This window comes from Hypanus sabinus, chromosome 24 (genome assembly GCF_030144855.1).
Source record: "Hypanus sabinus isolate sHypSab1 chromosome 24, sHypSab1.hap1, whole genome shotgun sequence".
Taxonomy (NCBI): Eukaryota; Metazoa; Chordata; class Chondrichthyes; order Myliobatiformes; family Dasyatidae; genus Hypanus; species Hypanus sabinus.
The window spans coordinates 18,584,828-18,602,333 of NC_082729.1; the positions used below are offsets into that span (position 1 = coordinate 18,584,828).

Sequence of the window (17,506 nt, forward strand, 5' to 3'; positions counted from 1 at the left end):
AATGGAATAGCTGGTGACTGTAATCCTCAGTGATTAACTAGAACAACAGGGGTTGGAATGCCCGAGTTCTGAACCAGAACAGCAAGGCTCTGTAATCTCCCAGCAATGAAAAACAACAGTTGGGGTGCGTAATCCCCAGGGATAAAATAGAACAGCATGGGATCTGTAATCCTCAATGAGGAATGAGAAGAAGAGTGGTCTATAATCCACAGTAATGATCTAGTAGAGCAGTGACCTTTTTAAACACCCCTGCCCCCAACTCCCAGCAATGAGCAGGAACAGCATGGATGTTTTATAGAAACATAGACAACCTACAGCACAATACAGGCATTTCGGCCCACGATGCTGTGCCAAACAAGTACTTACTTTAAAAATTACCTAGCGATACTGATAGCCCTCTATTTTTCTAAGCTCTATGAATTGTCAATGCTAATGTATCCCATTAATATTTTGCACCTTTTCTTTACCTGTTCCATGTCCCTTTAAAATTCTATATCAATATATTGAAAATTATTGGTCCTACACCAAATACCATTAGCAGAAGTCCATCACATCCATCACCACAGGAAATAATGTGAGTAGCTGTCAATTAAAATTTCTAGCCATTATATTTAAAATTCAGCTACCTCTGCTTTCAGTTACCTACAAAGACACTATGGGTCAGAATGTCCACAGAATATCAACGTTTACCAAAATGTTGCACTCTTTCGTCACTTAATCCTCACTGCAGACCTTTTACCTTTATTTTCATCATATTAAAAAGCTTAACTACCATCTACAACAGCACCAGCTCGGTATAATTAGTGTCTCAAAAAGCTATGAATAGCAAGACCAATGGACATAGTCATTATGGCAAATGACAGTGATTTTGAAAAGAACTGTAGCAAGAGAGCCCATCCCAAACACCACTACAATATAAACAGGTAGCACATATATTCTACAGGATGGATTCAGTAAAACCTGAGTAGGTACAGTTCATGGTAGTCAAGTGGCACTGCTGCAAAGGAAGCAGAACAAACCAAGAAGGAATATCTTGTCAGTGTAAGAGAATTTAAAGACCAGATTTTAGTTTAATGCTGAGAACTTACAGATTATATTTCATTTGTGAAGAGTACAGAGCTTTACTGCTATAATTTAGTGTCTGGGCTTGTCGTCATAGTTTAGTGCTGTCTCTCTTATACCCCAACACTTCAGCAATAGTCTGTTAACCCCCAAAACTGAACTGTAACAACAATGGGATCTACACCCCAGCTACTGAACTGTAATGTAAAATACAAGAGAAATGGCACTATGATATTGTGGCAGCTACCACGACACCATTACAGCTAGGGGCATTGTTGGAGTTTGGATTTCAATTTTGATGTCCTCTGTAAAAAGATTGTACGTCCTTCTCTTGAATGTCATTTCCTCCAGGTGCTCCAGTTTCATCTCACACTCCAAAGAAGTACCACTTCATAGGTTAATTGGTCATTGCAAATAGTCCTGTGATTAGGCTAGGGTTAAATAAGTGAGTTGCTGCCTATCGTGGCTCAGAGGCTGGAAAGGCCTGTTCTGTGTCCAATTGCTAAATAAAAATAAATATAATTGTGGTTGCTTTTTTGAGCTTTGACCAGCAACCAATCCAGACATTAGAAGTTTGAGAAGAGTGCATTTCACTCGGATCCACTGACCGAGTAGTAAAAGGCAGCAGCAGATCACTGCAGTTTATTTGAGTATATTTCCTGCCGAAGGGTTTTGGCCCAAAATGTTGACTACTCTTTTCCATTGATGCTGCCTGGCCTGCTGAGTTCCTCCAGCATTTTGTGTGTGTTACTTGGATTTCCAGCATCTACAGATATTCTCTTATTACTGTATTGCAGCAGCTTATTTGATCTCTGAACAGTGACCAATCCGGACATCAGATGTTTGAGAGGAAGGGATTTCACTCAGGTCCACTGATTGAGTAGAAAATGGCAGCAGCAGATCTTGGCAGTTTATTTAGAGCTCTGACCAGCGACCAATCGGCGTTTTGGTTTGATTTGCAAATTTAAGGAAGACAATTTAAGTGCAGCCACCATCGTCAGAGTGGACATAGACGTGAGGCTTCAGCTCTTCAAGGTTTCAGCAAAGAAAGGCTTCAGTCAGAGAGGCCAAAAAAGAAAAGCTCCATGTAGAGTTTTTTTTTCACTTCTTTATATCTGCAAAGTTAGGACAATAGGGATGCCATGCAGGATAGCTAAATACTCCTCTTGCAGAATGTGGAAAGGTAAGGAGACCTCAAGTGTCCCTGATGACCACAACTATCCAGCTGCAGTTTCTAACATCCACATTAAGGAGTTGGAGCTGGAACTCAATGAACTCTGGATCATTCAGGAGGCTGAAGTGGGTGGTAGATAGGACAATAGAGAGATAGTTACAAACAAGGTGCAGCACACAGGAAACCGGGTGAAATTCATGAAGGGGAATGGGGTTAAGGAGCCAGTGCAGAATACCCCTGTAGCCATCCCTCCAACGACAGGTATATCACTTTGGGGGATGATGTATCAGAAGAAAGTCACAGTAGTTGGGCTTCTAGCACTGAGTATACCTCTGTGACTCAGAGGGAAGAGGAGATGAATAAGCTAGCCGTGTTGATAAGGGTTTCGTTAGTTACAGGAATGGACAAAAGGTTCTGTGGATAAAAATGAGATTCCTGGATGGTATTTTGCTTCCTAGGTACCATGGTCCACGTCGGTACCAATGACATGGGTAGGATGAGTGACGAACTTCTGCATAATGAGTTTAAGGAGTTAGGTGCTAAGTTAAAGGGCAGGACCTCCAGGATTGTGATGTCATGATTGCTACCCATGCCACGTGTTAGTGAGACTAGAAATAGGAAGATTATATAGTTTAAAACATGGCTAAAGAGTTGGTGTAGGAGGGAGGGCAGAAGATCTTTAGATCATTGGGCTCACTTCCAGGGAAGGTGGAACGTGTAAAAAAGGGACGGATCACACCTGAACTAGAAGGGGCTAATATTCTAACGGGAAAGTTTGTTAATGCTGCTTGATGGGGCTTGGGAACCAGAGTGCCAGAACAGATAGTGATGAGCCTGTGGAGACAGATGTTGGTAAGGTATCAGACGGTGTCAAGAATCAAAAGGTTGAACATGATGTTTCTAATGTCCTGAACTGTTATGTCAATGCAAGAATTATTGTAGGAAAGGTGAATGAGCCAATTGTATGGATCAGTACCTGGAATTATGATGTTATACCCATTAGTGAGACTTCAGTGAGTTTTAGGAGGGGCAGGATTGACAACTCAATATTCCAGGGTTCTGTTCTTTTAAACATGAAGGAGCAGGAGGGATTAAAGGAGGGGGTGGCATTACTCTTCAGGGAAAATGTCACGGCAGTACTCCATCAGGACAAAGTGGAGAACTAGTGAGGCATTATGAGTGGTACTGAGAAATAAGAAAGTATGACCACATTGAAGGGGTTATATCACAGTCATAGACATTTAGAGAAAAGAATTTGTAAAGAGATTACACATTATTGCAGGAAAAATATGTTTGTTATAGGAAGTGATTTTAGCTTTCTATATATTAACTGGGAATCCCATGCTGTAAAAGGACTAAATAAGATAGAGTTTGTCAAACCTGTTCAGGAAAGTTTCCTTCATCAGTACGCAAAAGTCCCAACGAGACAGTGTGCAATAATGGATCTGCTATTAGGGAATGAGGAGGGCAGTTGACAGAAGTATGTGTAGAGGAACACTGTGCATCCAGTGACCACAAAGTCATTAATTACAAAGTAAATATGCACAGGGATAGGTCTGGTCTGCTGATTGAAATCTTAAATTAGAGAAAGGACAACTTTGATGGCATCAGAAATGATCTGACAAGTGTGGATAGAGACAAGCTGTTTTCTGGCAAAGGTGAATTGGGCAGTGGGAAGTTTTCACAACTAAAATTTTGTGAGAGCACAAGCTTGTACATGCCTGTCAGAATAAAATATAAAGATAACAAGTATAGAGAACCCTGGTTTTCAAAAGATATTGAGGCTCTGGTTAAGAAAAAAAAGGTGCATAGCAGGGATAGGCAAGCAGAAACAAATGAGGTCTTATGGAGTACAAGAAATACTAGAGAACACTGAAAAAAACTTCAGGAAGGCTAAAAGAATGCAATAAGTTACTCGAGCAGACAAGAAAGAAAAAGGAGAATCCTGAGGGATTCTACAGGTATGTTAAGAGAAAAAGGACTGTAAGGGACAAAATTGGTCCTCTGGAAGACCAGAATAGTAATCTGTGTGCAGAGCCAAAGCAGATGGGGGAGATCTTAAATGAATTCTTTGCATCTGTATTTCCTCAGGAGATGGGCACGGAGTCTATAGAAGTGAGGCAAAGCAGTAACAACTTCATGCAACCTGTACAATTACAGAGAAAGTATTTGATACCCTGAGGCAAGTCAGGGTGGATAAATCCCCAGGAGCCAATAAGGTGCTCAGACCCTATGGGAGGAAATACAGAAATTCCTGGGGCCCCAGCAGAGAGATGTAAGTCATCCTTAGCAACAGAGGAGCTACCTGAGGATAGGAGGATATTCAATGTTGTTCTGCAGTTTAAAAAAGGCTTTAAACAGAAACCAGGAAATTAGTCTGACATCAGTTTCAGGAAAGTTATTGCAAGGTATTCTAAGGGACCAGCTATATACGTATTTGGATTGACATGGACTAATTAAGAACAGTCAGCATAGCTTCTTTTGTGGTAGGTCACGTCAGACCAATCTTATATTCAAAGAAGTTACCAGGAAAGTGAATGGATAAGGCCATAATTCATTGAAAGTGGCATCACAAATGGATAGGGTTGCAAAGAAGGATATTTTACACATTAGCCTTCAAAAATCAGTGTACAGGAGATTAAATGTTATGATGAAGTTATATAAGACACTGATGACGCCTAATTTGGAGTATTGTGTGCAGCTTTGGTCACCTACCTTCAGGAAAGAGGTAAACAAGGTTGAAAGAGTACAGAAAAAAATTTACAAGGATATTGCCGGCTCTCGAAGAACTGGGTTATAGGGAAACATTGAATAACTAAATAAACATTATGAATAATAGAAGAAAGTCTCCCCGAACCCCTAACACTGAATTGCAATATGAACAGAATATAAACATCCTTTAAAGTTTGAAGTAAATTTATTATCATAGAATGCATATGTCACAATATAAAACACAGATTCAATTTCTTGTGGGAATTCACTGCAGATACAAAGAAATAAAAAAAACAACAAATAAGGAATAAATATGGAGAAAATGAGATGAAGTTTCCTTGGAAGTGGATACATAGTTTGTGGGATCAGTTCAGCATTGGGGTGCATGAAGTAGAATGAAAATATCCCCTGTTCAGGAACCTAATGGTTGTGAGGTAATAACTGTTTCTGAACCTGGTGGCGTGAGATCTTAGACACCTGTACCCCCTTCCTGATTGCAGCAGTGAGAAGAGAGAATGGCCTGGGTGATGGAGTTCTGTGATGATAGATGCAGCTTTCCTGCAACAGCATTTCATGTATAGTCAATGATGGGGAGGTCTTTACCTGTGATAGACTTGGCTGTATCTACTACTTTTCAAAGGGCTTTCTGTACAAAACATTGGCGCTTCAGTATCAACCAATTGAAAATAGTCAGGATATACAGAACCATAAAGAAAGGGTCTATAAAGACCAATACTGAAGTCTGCTGGGTCAGACCTTTAAAATCTTGATCCACCTCTGTGAGTGCTGTTCACATTTGATTCCTGCCATTATCTGTGCGTCCTGGGCTGAAGATCGAAGCCCAAAGGCAGATTAGAGGCCCAGATCAAGGCCCGAAGGCTGACCAGAGATCTTGATCAAAGCCTCATGATCAATCAGAAGTCCAGATATCAAGGTCTAATAACCAGAGCCTGGATCTCTGAATCTCTTCGTTCATTGGTGAAGTCAGGGACCAGTGTCTGGAGACATACATGGATGAGAGGGGTACGTTCAGTTGCAGCTCAGTGGGACTAAGCAGAAAACCAAGTTAGCATGGACTAGATAAGCTGGCATAGGTGTGAAGGAGGAGGGAACAGGTCTTGTTTCATTGCTATTGCTCTGTTTTATTGTCCTCTGTGTTGTTGTAGCAAGCATTGCGAAGCACTAGAATATATGGCGACACTTGCCCCTAATACATTCTTGGCTGTGTTGGGTGCTAATATAGATGACACATTCCACTTACCTTTTCATCTACACATGATAAGTTAATCTAAATCTGAATCTGTCACTTTCTGGACCTTGAACTCACCATTACAAAGAAGACGCGATAGGTTTGCTGAATGCTGGTGGCCGTCAATGGTAAGTTCGTGAAGGTGAAGCTGACGTTTGCCTCAACGATCCCTTCTCGGCCTCGACTTCTTATCATGTAGGTCACCTGGGAGGGACAGGAGGAGGAAATACGCACTCAGTGATTGCTGTGACAGACTGAATCTTGATCTCATGCGCTTGACAGTGGACGTGCCACCTCACAGCTCAGACAACCTTTTACATCTTGACCCCCGGTGCTGTGTGGTGTTTGCCCATATCTCTCATTACTCCACAGATTTCTCCCCAGGATCTCCCATTTCCTTCTGTGGCCCCATGACTCCAATATTGGTAGCTTTGCAGGGAACCGCAACCCATGAAGAGTGGTATAAGGAGAGGTAGAACAAACTTTTGTTGTTTGCTGTGGTTTGGTGGAGGCTGAGGGGAGAGCTAGTAGCAAGAAGAGGAAGAAGGGAGTTATTGACATTGGTTCATCAGGGACTCTAGCGTTTTATAGATAGATAGCTGGACTATATCCTGTACATCTATACTCACGTCATTCTACAGATAGGCAGTAGAAAGCAGCCTAACATGATGGATCACTGCATGACATGGAAACTGCACTGTGGCGGATAGGATAGCTCTAGAACCGGTAGTAAAAACTGCCCAACGCATCACTGGCACCAGCCTACCTGCCATCAACAACACATATGCGGAAAGGTGTCAGAAAAAGGCCAGTAACATCACGAAGGATTAAACTGAATTGACTTTATTATTTACGAGGGGTGATTGATAAGTTTGTGGCCTACGGTAGAGGGAGTCAATTTTAGAAAACCTAGTTCTTTTTTTTATCGTAGTCCCCTCCTACATTTACACACTTAGTTCAGCAATTGTGGAGCATACGGATCTTGGACCTCCAGAAAGCGTCCACAGATGAGTGATTGATAAGTTCGTCACCTAAGGTAGAAGGAGGTGAGTTACACAGCTCTCGTTACATGCACATGCAGTTCAACTCTTTGAGTAATAATGCAGAAAGTTTGAAGTTAATAACTCATCTTCTACCTTAGGCCACGAATATATCAATCACCCCTGATGAGTTATTAACTGATACATTATTAACTTCAAACGTTCTGCATAATCACTCAAAGAGTTGAACTGCATGTGCATGTAACGAGAGCTGTATAACACATCTCCTTCTACCTTAGGCCACGAACTTAAGAAATCACAATTGCTGTGGACACACTCTGGAGGTCCAAGATCTGTAGGTTCCACGACCGCTGGACTAAGTGTGTGAATGCAGGAGGGGACTATGTTGAAAAATAAATGTGCTAGGTTTTCCAAAATTGAATCATTCTACCTTAGGCCACAAACTTATCAATAACCCCTCATACTTCCTTCATATACATGAGTAAAAATCTTTATGTTACGTCTAAATGTGCAAAATGCAATCATAGTAATTTATAATAATAAATAGAACAGTCAATGTTATATAGAGTACACTCAAGTCACCATGAGTTCATCAGTCTAATGGCCTGGTAGAAGAAGCTGTCCCGGAGCCTGCTGGTCTTGGCTTTTATGCTGCAGTACCGCTTCCCAGATGATAGTAGCTGGAATAGATTGTGGTCCCCAACGACCCCAACGACCCTACAGGCTCTATTTACACCTATCATTGTAAATGTCCTGAATCATGGGAAGTTCACAACTGTAGATGCACTGGGCTGTCCGCACCACTCTCTGCAGTGTCCTACGACTAAGAGAGGTACAGTTCCCATACCAGGCAGTGAAACATCCAGTCAGGATGCCCTCAATTGTGCCCCTGTAGAAAGTTCTTGGGAATTGGGTGCCCATATCAAACTTGCTTAACCATCTGAGGTGCAAGAGGCGCTATTGTGCCTTTTTCACGACCCAGCTGGTGTGTACAGACCACGTGAGGTTCTTGGTGATGTGGATGCTGAGGAACTTAAAGCTGATTACCCTCTCAATAGGGGGTTAGACCATCCTCCTATAATCCACAAACAGCTCCTTTGTTTTTGCGACATTGAGGGGGCGGCTGTTTTCTTGACACCACTGTATCAGAGAGATTACTTCTTCCCTGTTGTGGGACCATTCCTTCGTACACTCTTTAGCATGGTCTTCTCTGCTATGCTGAATGATGCCTTCCATGGTTGTCAGGATGGTATACACGTCAGATACAGGACTGGCGGTGGGCTATTCAACCTCCGGCATCTACAGGCTGTTACAAAGATAAAGGAGACCGTCGTCAGAGACCTCTTATATGCTGATGATTGAGCCCTCAACGCTAGCACAGAGCAGAAGATGCAGCGAGAAATGGACTACCTCTCACGAGCCTGTGACAACTTTGGACTTACAATCAGCACCAAAAAGACCGAAGTTATGTACCAGCCTGCACCCGGAAAGCCCTACCAGGAACCACACATCACAGTAAAGGGGCAGAAGCGACTGGCAGTTAACAGCTTTACTTATCTGGGCTTTACTCTATCACGAGCGGTGAACATAAATGCAGAGATCAGCAACAGAATTGCCAAAGCCAGTGTCGCCTTTGGGAGACTCCGTGAGAATGTATGGGAGCAGAGAGGACTCAGCCTTACCACCAAGCTGAAGGTCTACCGAGCAGTGGTTCTCACCACCCTCCTCTCCGCCAGCGAGACCTGGACTGTCTACAGCAGACACGCTAAACAGCTCAACCACTTCCACTTGAGCTGCCTCCGCAGACTTCTCCACGTACAATGGCAGGACAAAGTCCCAGACACGGAGGTCCTGGAGCGGGCTAGCACCCACAGCATCTACACCCTCCTACAGAAAACCCAAGCCAGATGGGCTGGCCATGTTGTCAGGATGTCTGACAGTCGACTACCAAAACAGCTGCTGTATGGAGAGCTGAGCCACGGCAAGCGCTCAGCTGGAGGGCAGAAGAAATGTTTCAAAGACTGTCTCAAAGTGTCCCTCAAAGACCTCAACATCAATCCCAGTAGCTGGGAATCGCTTGCTCTGGACCGCCCAACCTTGTGGTGCACGACCACTAAGGGAGCGTATGCAGCAGAAATCAGATGCACCGCAGAAGCTCAGAGGAAACGCGCCGCGCACAAGGCTCGAACTAGCTCCACTTCCACTGCAGCACCTACCCTCATGTGTCCCGCATGTGGGTGAGCTTTCAGGGCCTGGATTGGCCTCACCAGTCACCTCCAGACTCACAGTCACAAACCCTCCACCTGACAGAAGTTGTGGTTGTCTTTGACTCCAAAGGACGAACAACAACAACAGCAACACTTCTTCCCTATAGGCCATCTCATTATTGTTTAAGATAAGGCATAGTACGCAGCTCTGAGACGCTCTTGTATTGAGAGTCAGAGGTTGGAGGTGAGGGAGCCTACTCTTACAATCTGCTGGTGATCTGATAGGAAGTCCAGGATCTAGCTGCGCAAGACAGGGTCAAGGTCAAGGACTCTGAGCTTCTTGTCGAGCCTGGATGGAACTATGTTGTTGAATGCTGAACTGTAGTCCAAGTACAGCATTCTTCAGATGTGTAAGGACAGTATGTAGAACAGTGACTATTACATCATCTGTCAATCAGTTGTGTCAGTAGGCAAATTGTAGGGGGTCCAGTTTGGGTGGTAGCAAGCTACAAATGTAATCCTTGACCACCCTCTCAAAGCATTTGCTTATTATTGAGGTGAGTGTGACAGGACACCAGTCGTTCAGGCATGTTACCTTGATCTTTTTTGATTATGATGGATAATTTGAAGCAGGAGGGCACTCTACACTGGGAGAACTGCTAGCTGTGCTGCGCACACCTAAGTACTCACCCTGGGATGCCGTCTTGTCCCACAGCCTCACGTCTGTCCACTCATTGGAAAGATTTGCATGCCTCAACCTCAGAGATAACCAGGTTGCAGGTTGTAGCAGTTGCTTTCCTCAAAGGCTCACATTTAGCGACATTGAACCGAGGTTAGAAGCGATTGAGCTCATCCGGGCAAGAGGCCGTGATGTTGGTGGCACCACAATGTTTGACTTCGAAGTCTGCGATGACATGCAGCCCTCGCCACAAGTCACGTGTGCTATTCGTTGTGAATCTTGACTCAATCTTCTCCCTATATTGTTGTTTCGCAGCCTTGCTGGCTTTGCGTAGATCGTAGCTGGTTTTCTTGAGCCCTAGTTGATCGCCAGCAATGCAAGCTCTATGTAGCACTGTAAGTGCTGCTCGCACAGAACTACTGATCCAGGGCTTATGGTTCGGGTAGACCGACTGACTTCTGGGGGACAACATCGTCAATGCACTTCCAGATGAAGCACGTGACTCCATGTGCTTGAAAACATCCTCATCGTGGAAGACATTCCAGTTAACATCATCGAAGCAGTCCAGCAGCATGGAGGCTGATTGATCAGACTAACAGTGGACAGTTTTAACTATAGTTGCCTCTCATTTCAGCTTCTGCTTGTATGTCGGCAGAAGCAGGATCAAAGAATAATCTGATTTTCTGAAAGCTGGGTGAAGCAGAGCTTTGTAAGCATTGCGGAAGAGACTGTAGCAGTGGTCAAGTGTGTTATCTCCACAAGTGCTCACCTGCATGTGCTGTCCAAACTTCAGAGAGACTTTCACCAGCGATGCTCAGTTAAATTCACCAGCGACGATGAAAGCAGTCTCTGGGTCTCTGGCAGTCACCAGCGTGTTGACGGTCACGTACAGTTCCTTGAGCACCAGGTCAGTATCAGCTTATTATGGAATGTACACCACTGTGATGATAACAGCCATGAACTCCCTAGTCAGCCAGTAGGGTCTGCACAGCAGCACCAGGTATTCCAAGTCTAGGGAACAAACGGATTTAAGTGCATGCACTTTCTGGGCATCGCACCAAGCATTGTTGAGCATGAAGCATACCCCTCCTCATTTAGTCTTCCCAGTGAGGTTTCTCGACATGTTTGCCCAGAACAAGGAGAACCCAGAGGGCTCGATGGCATGATCCAGTATCTCCTCCGTCAGCCAGGTCTCCAGGTAGCACAAAACATTACATTCCTTTGTTTCCCGCTGATAGGAGATTCTGGCACTCAGATCACAAAGCTTGTTGTCCAGGGACTGAATGTTAACCAGGGGTATGCTAGGGAGTGGCGGTCAACTTGCACGCTGTCTCAGCCTCACAAGGACGCCGGCCCTTCTCCCTCACCTCTGGCGCTTCTTCCGAGGTAGTGGCGGCGTAAGACTTGAGTCTCCCATGGATTGCGCAAGCAGGGGATCCCAGTGTAGGAAAGGTGGCACATAGAGGGTAAATGCCATCTTACCAATGTTCAGAAGGTCAGCCTATCGAATCTGATGTGACTATCAGCTACTTGAACAGAAAATGCTAGAAAAATCGTAGAATTTAGTAGTATACTGTTGATTTGGAATGAGCTCACAACACGGCTGCAATACACAGCGTCATCTTGATAATACTCCCCCCTACCTACCTTGCTCAAGATCTGTGGATACTACAAAGCCCATCAGGGAGGAGGCTTTCTGGCATCCACACCAGGACTACCAGACTCACAAACAAGTCACTTTCTCCAAGCAGTAAGGCTAATCAACATCTCCACCCACTAATCCATCCCCATACCCCCACCAGGACTGCTTTATCATTTCCTGACAGTCACCTTATGTGCAGACACTCCTGTACCTAGTATCAATTTATGGTCATCTATGCATACAAGCCATGTTATGCATTCATTTTGTGTTTTTTTTATTATTGTGCTCTTTATCTCATTGTGTTTTTTTTGTGTGGCATCAGATCCTGACTAACAATTAGTTTGTTTTCCTTTACACTTGGGTACTCGAATTGAGATTAAATAATCCTGACAACTTGCTATACCATCCTTACCACCCTATCAACCTGTGTAGCCATTCATTGTTTTTTCCCAGAATTGGATACAAAACTCATTGCTGGTCGTCTAGGATGGGTGAAGGTGAATTTCAATGGGCAGTGATGACAGTGTGTTACCGAGACTGGGACACTGCAGTCACCTGTGTCATGTTTTTTATTCTGCAGCATTGGATCCAGAATAACAATTACTCTGTTCCTCTCTACACTTGCACACTGGAAATGGCATTAAAAAATCTGAAATGTAAATTGTGTGTTTTATGAATTCTTGAATATTGCATGATAAGGTATTATTCTAATATTGTAAACATTTGAATGATTTTTGTTTTTTTTTAAAAAAGATGTTGACAGCTGCGGAAGTCCTTCTCCAGATGACTTGCTGTTCCAGATTTCTTATTTGCAGTCTCTTACATTTCTCTACTGCACTTATGAATGCCCAGAGTCACAAATTCTATCATGTTAAAAGATCTCTTTAATACCCAGTATTCCTGTGACCTTGTGAAGATGTAAAAAAAAAATCACCTTGCTCATGGGAAGGGTGAATGCACACAGGTTCACAAAAATGATTCTGAGATGGAAAGGCTTATCATATGAGAAGCAATTGAAGATCCTAGGCCTGAACTCATTAGAACTCAGAAGAATGAGGAGGATTTCAATGAAACCTATCAAATGTTGAAAGGCCTCAAAAGAGTGGATGTGGAGAGGTTGTTTCTGATTGTGAGGGAGTCTAAGACAAGAGGACACAGGCTCAGAATAGACGGATGCCTTTTCAGAACTGAGATAGGAGAAATTTCTTTAGCCAGAGAATTGTGAATCCATACAATTTGTTGCCACCAACAGCTGTGGAGGCCAAGTCATTTGTAGCCAATTGTTAAGGATGAGGTTATGGAATACTTGGTGACACAGGACTAGATAAAACAAAGTCAGTATGGTTTCCTTGAAGGAAAATCTTACCTAACAAACCTGTTGGAATTCTTTGAGGAGATTAGAAGTAGGATTAATAAAGGGGATGCAGTAGATGTTGTATATTTGGACTTTCAGAAGGCATTTGACTAAGAGCCACACATGAGGTTGCTTACAAGTTAAGAGCCCATGGTACTACAGGAAAGTTGCTTGCATAGTTAAAACATTGGCTGATTGGTAGGAGGCAGCGAGTGGAAATAAAAAGATCCTTTTCTGGTTGGCTGCCAGTGACTACTGGTGTTCCGCAGGATTCAGTCTTGGGACCACTTCTTTATATGCTGTAAATCAAGCTTTGATGATGGAATAGATGGCTTTGCTGCCAAGTTTGCTGATGATATGAAGATTGGTGGAGGGGCAGATACCGTTGAGGAAACAGGTAGGCTGCAGAAGAACTTCAAAAGATTAGAAGAATTTGCTCATTCTTGCCCGAAAGTGGCAAATGAAATACAATGTTGGAAAATGCATGGTCATGCACTTTGGCAATAGAAATAAATGTGCAGACTATTCCCTAGATGGAGAGAAAATCCAAACATCTGAGAGGCAAAGGGACTTGTGAGTCTTTGTGCAGAATACCCTAAAGATTAACTCTGAGGTTGGAGTCAGTGGTGAGAAAGGCAAAGCAAAGCTATCATTGATTTCAAAGGTCTAAAATACAGGAGCTGGGATGTGATGCTGAGGCACCTTGAGTATTGTGAACAGTTTTTGGTCACCTCATCTAAGAAAAGATGAGCAGGCATTGGAGAGGGTTCAGAGGAGGTTCACAAGCATGATTCCTGGAATGAAAGGGCTATCATAGGAGGAACATTTGAAGGCTCTGGGTCTGTACTCACTGGAATTTAGAAGGATGACGGGGGATTTCATTGAAATCTCTTGAATGTTGAAAGGCCTCAACAGAGTAGATGTGAAAAGAATGATTAAAATGGACTAATTCTGCTCCTATATCTTACAGCCTTTCTCCTATTGAAAGGGAATTAAAAACCAGAGATCGCAAGTTTGATGTGAGCACAGCAGGACTTAAGAGACCAGAGAGGCAACTCCTTCATGCAGTGTGATGAGTATAGTGAAACAATAAGAAATAGGAGCAGAATTAGGTCTTTGGCCCACTGTGTCCACTCTGCAGTTCCATTAAGGCTGATTTATTATCCTTCTCAACCCAATCTTTGATATCCTTACTAATCAAGAATCTATAAACCTCCTACTTTAAATATATCAAATGACTCAGCCTCCACAGCCGTCTATGGCAATGAATTCCAGATATTTATCATTCTGGCTTAAAGAAATTTCTCATCTCATATCATCTCCAAATACAACCAAAATGAACTCAAACTACCTGGATTGGAAAACATGCCTTGTAAGGAAAGGCTGAACGAGCTAGGGCTTTTCTCTTCAGAGCAAAAGAAAGAGAAGGGGGGGATCTGACACAGGTAAATTGTTATGAGAGGCATACATAGAATGGGCAGCCAGTGTCCTTTTCCTAAGGTGGCAATGTTAATACTGGAATGTTAATACAGTAGGAAGAGTGAAGGAATAATTAGGAGAGATGTCTAAGTTAGGTTTTTTTTTAAAAAAAGAGTGGCATATGAATGGGATGACAATGCCAGGGACTGGTGACAAAGATGGAATAAACATTTACAAAACTTTTAAACAGGCCTATTGATCTACAAAAATAAAAGGAGGGTTATGGGGTGCATAGGAGAGAAGGGTTAGATTAATCGTGGGCAACACACACAAAATGATGTTGGAACTCAGCAGGACAGGCAGCTTCATCCCTTCCCCCACCTCCTTATTCTGGTATCTTTCCCTTTCCTTTGTAATCCTGATGAAGAGTCTTGACCTGAAACACTGACTGTTTATTCATTTTCATTCATGCTGCTGGATCAGCTGATTGCTCCCAGCATTTTGAGTGTGTGTTGCTCTGGATTTCCAGCATCTGCAGAATCGCTGGTGATTAGATTAATTGTTGAGCAGTTTTATATAGTTAGAACAACATTGTGTGCTGAAGGGCCCATACTGTGTCGTACTAATCTATCCAAAGCAGAAAATGCCACAAACATTCATCAGTAGGTCAGACTGCCATCCTTGGGCATAGAGGAAGAGCTAGGGTGCTGTATCAGAGGGATATTAGGACCACTTGCATCACTTGTTTAATGGAATCCTTGTTATCCCCTTCTGTACTGGACACAGCCATTCAGACGGATAGGACTAACGAGTGTCTCAAAACAAAAAAAATTGAGGTTTATGGCTCATGATCAACTCCTCTGTCACCCACACCTGACCCCCTACAATTTGCCTTCTGACACAACCAGTCAATAGACAACTCAATAACACCGTCCTTACACATCTGGAGAAGAGGGCTGCTTATGTGAGAATGCTGTTCTTGGACTACAGTTCAGCATTTAACACCATAATTCCCTCCAGGCTTGAGAAGAAGCTCAGAGACCTCAGCCTTCGCCTTGCCTTGTGGAGCTGGATCCTGGACTTCCTGTCAGATCGCCAACAGGTTGGAAGAGAGGGCTCCCTCACCTCTGCCCCTCAACACAGGTGACCCTCAGGGCTGTGTACTAAGCCCCCTCCTTTACTCTCTGTATACCCACGACTGTGTTGCCAACCACAGCTCCAATCTGCTAATTAAATTTGCTGACAACACTTAAATAATAATGAGGCAGCCTACAAAGAGGAAGTCATCATCCTGACACAGTGGTGTCAAGAAAATAACCTCTCCTTCAATGTCACAAAAACAAAGGCACTGGTTGTGGACTACAGGAGGAATGGAGACGGGCTAACCCCTATAGGCATCAATGGACTTGGGGTTAATAGGGTGGACAGCTTTAAATTCCTCAGCATATACATCATCAAGGATCTCACATACCGGCCATGTGGTGAAAAAGGTACAGCAACGCCTCTTTCACCTCAGACGGTTGAAGAAGTTTGGTATGGCCTCCCAAATTCTAACTTTCTATAGGGGCACGATTGAGAGCATCCTGGCTGGCTACATTACTCCCTCAATTGCAGGACTCTGCAGAGAGTGGTGTGGACAGCCCAGTGCATCTGTAGATATGAACTTCCCACTATTCAGGACATTTACAAGATAGGTGTATAAAAAAGGCCCAAAGGATCATTAGAGACCCGATTCACCGCAACCACAAACTGTTCCAGCTGCCACCATTCAGGAAACGGTACTGCAGCATAATAGCCAGGACCAACAGGTTCCGGGACAGCTTCTTTCACTAGACCATCAGAATGCCTAATTCATGATGATGCAACTGTATCATTATATTGACTATCCTGTTGTACATAATACATAATATTATAAATAGCTATAATTGTACATTGCACATTTAGACAGAGACATAACAAAGATTTTTACTCATGTATATGAAGAATACAAGTAATAAAGTCAATTCAATTCAATTCTTGGTGCACAAATGTATCAGTGATGTCCCAGTTCTACTCATCAGACCTGGAATACCTCACGGTTAAATGCCATCCATTTAACTTGCTGCAGGAGATTTCAGCGATTATTTTGGTAGCAGTGTACATTCCAGTTCAGGTCAATGTCAAACAGGCTCTAGACTATATACCTCTACACCCATTACTGTGTGGCTAGATATAGCTCAAATGCTATTTATCTATTTGCTGATGATACAACCATTGTTGGTAGAATCTCAGATCGAGATGAGAGGGCATACAAGAGCAAGATATACCAGCTAGTTGAGTGGCATCACAGCAACAATCTTGCACTCAATGTCAGTAAGACAAAAGAGCTGATTGTGGACTTCAGGAAAGGTAAGACGAGGGAACACGAACCAATCCTTATAGGGGAATCAGAAATAGAGAGATTGAATCATTTTCTTGGGTGTCAAGATCTCAGAGGACCTAACCTGGTCCCAACATATCAATGCAGCTATAAAGAAGGCAACACAGCAGCTATTTTTCATTAAGAGTTTGAAGAGATTTGGCTTGTCACCTAAAATACTTGAAAATTTCTATAGATGTACCGTGGAGAGCAGTCTGACAGGCTGCACCAGTCTGGTATGGAGGGATGGGGGGCATGCTACTGTACAGGACCAAAAGAAGCTACAGAAAGTTGTAAAATTAGTCAGTTCCATCTTGGGTACTGGCCACTATAGTATCCAAGACATCGTCAAGGAGCAGGACCTTAGAAAAGTGCTGTCCGTTATTAAGGACCCATATCACCCAGGACACATCCACTTCTCATTGTTACCATCAGGAAGAAGGTACAGATGCATAAAGGCACACACTCATTCAGGAACAGCTTCTTCTCTCTGCCATGGTTCCTAAGTGAACATTGAACCTATGAACACTACCTCACTAGTACCTTTTTCCCAGGGCAGCAATGGCCAATATGAGAGGAAATACTTTTAAGGTGATTGGAGGAAAGTTG

General features: G+C 43.2%; 1 protein-coding gene across 5 annotated transcripts in view; it reads right to left on the reverse strand.

Annotated features, from left to right (window-relative positions):
* LOC132380506 (tectonic-3-like) overlaps positions 1–17,506 on the reverse strand; it is an 85,106-nt gene that overhangs the window by 23,899 nt on the left and 43,701 nt on the right. For all 5 annotated transcript variants that reach the window (XM_059949367.1, XM_059949363.1, XM_059949365.1 and 2 more), the window contains one exon: positions 6,276–6,401. In XM_059949367.1, coding sequence (XP_059805350.1) covers positions 6,276–6,401 — 126 coding nt within the window. The remainder of the gene's footprint in view (positions 1–6,275; positions 6,402–17,506) is intronic.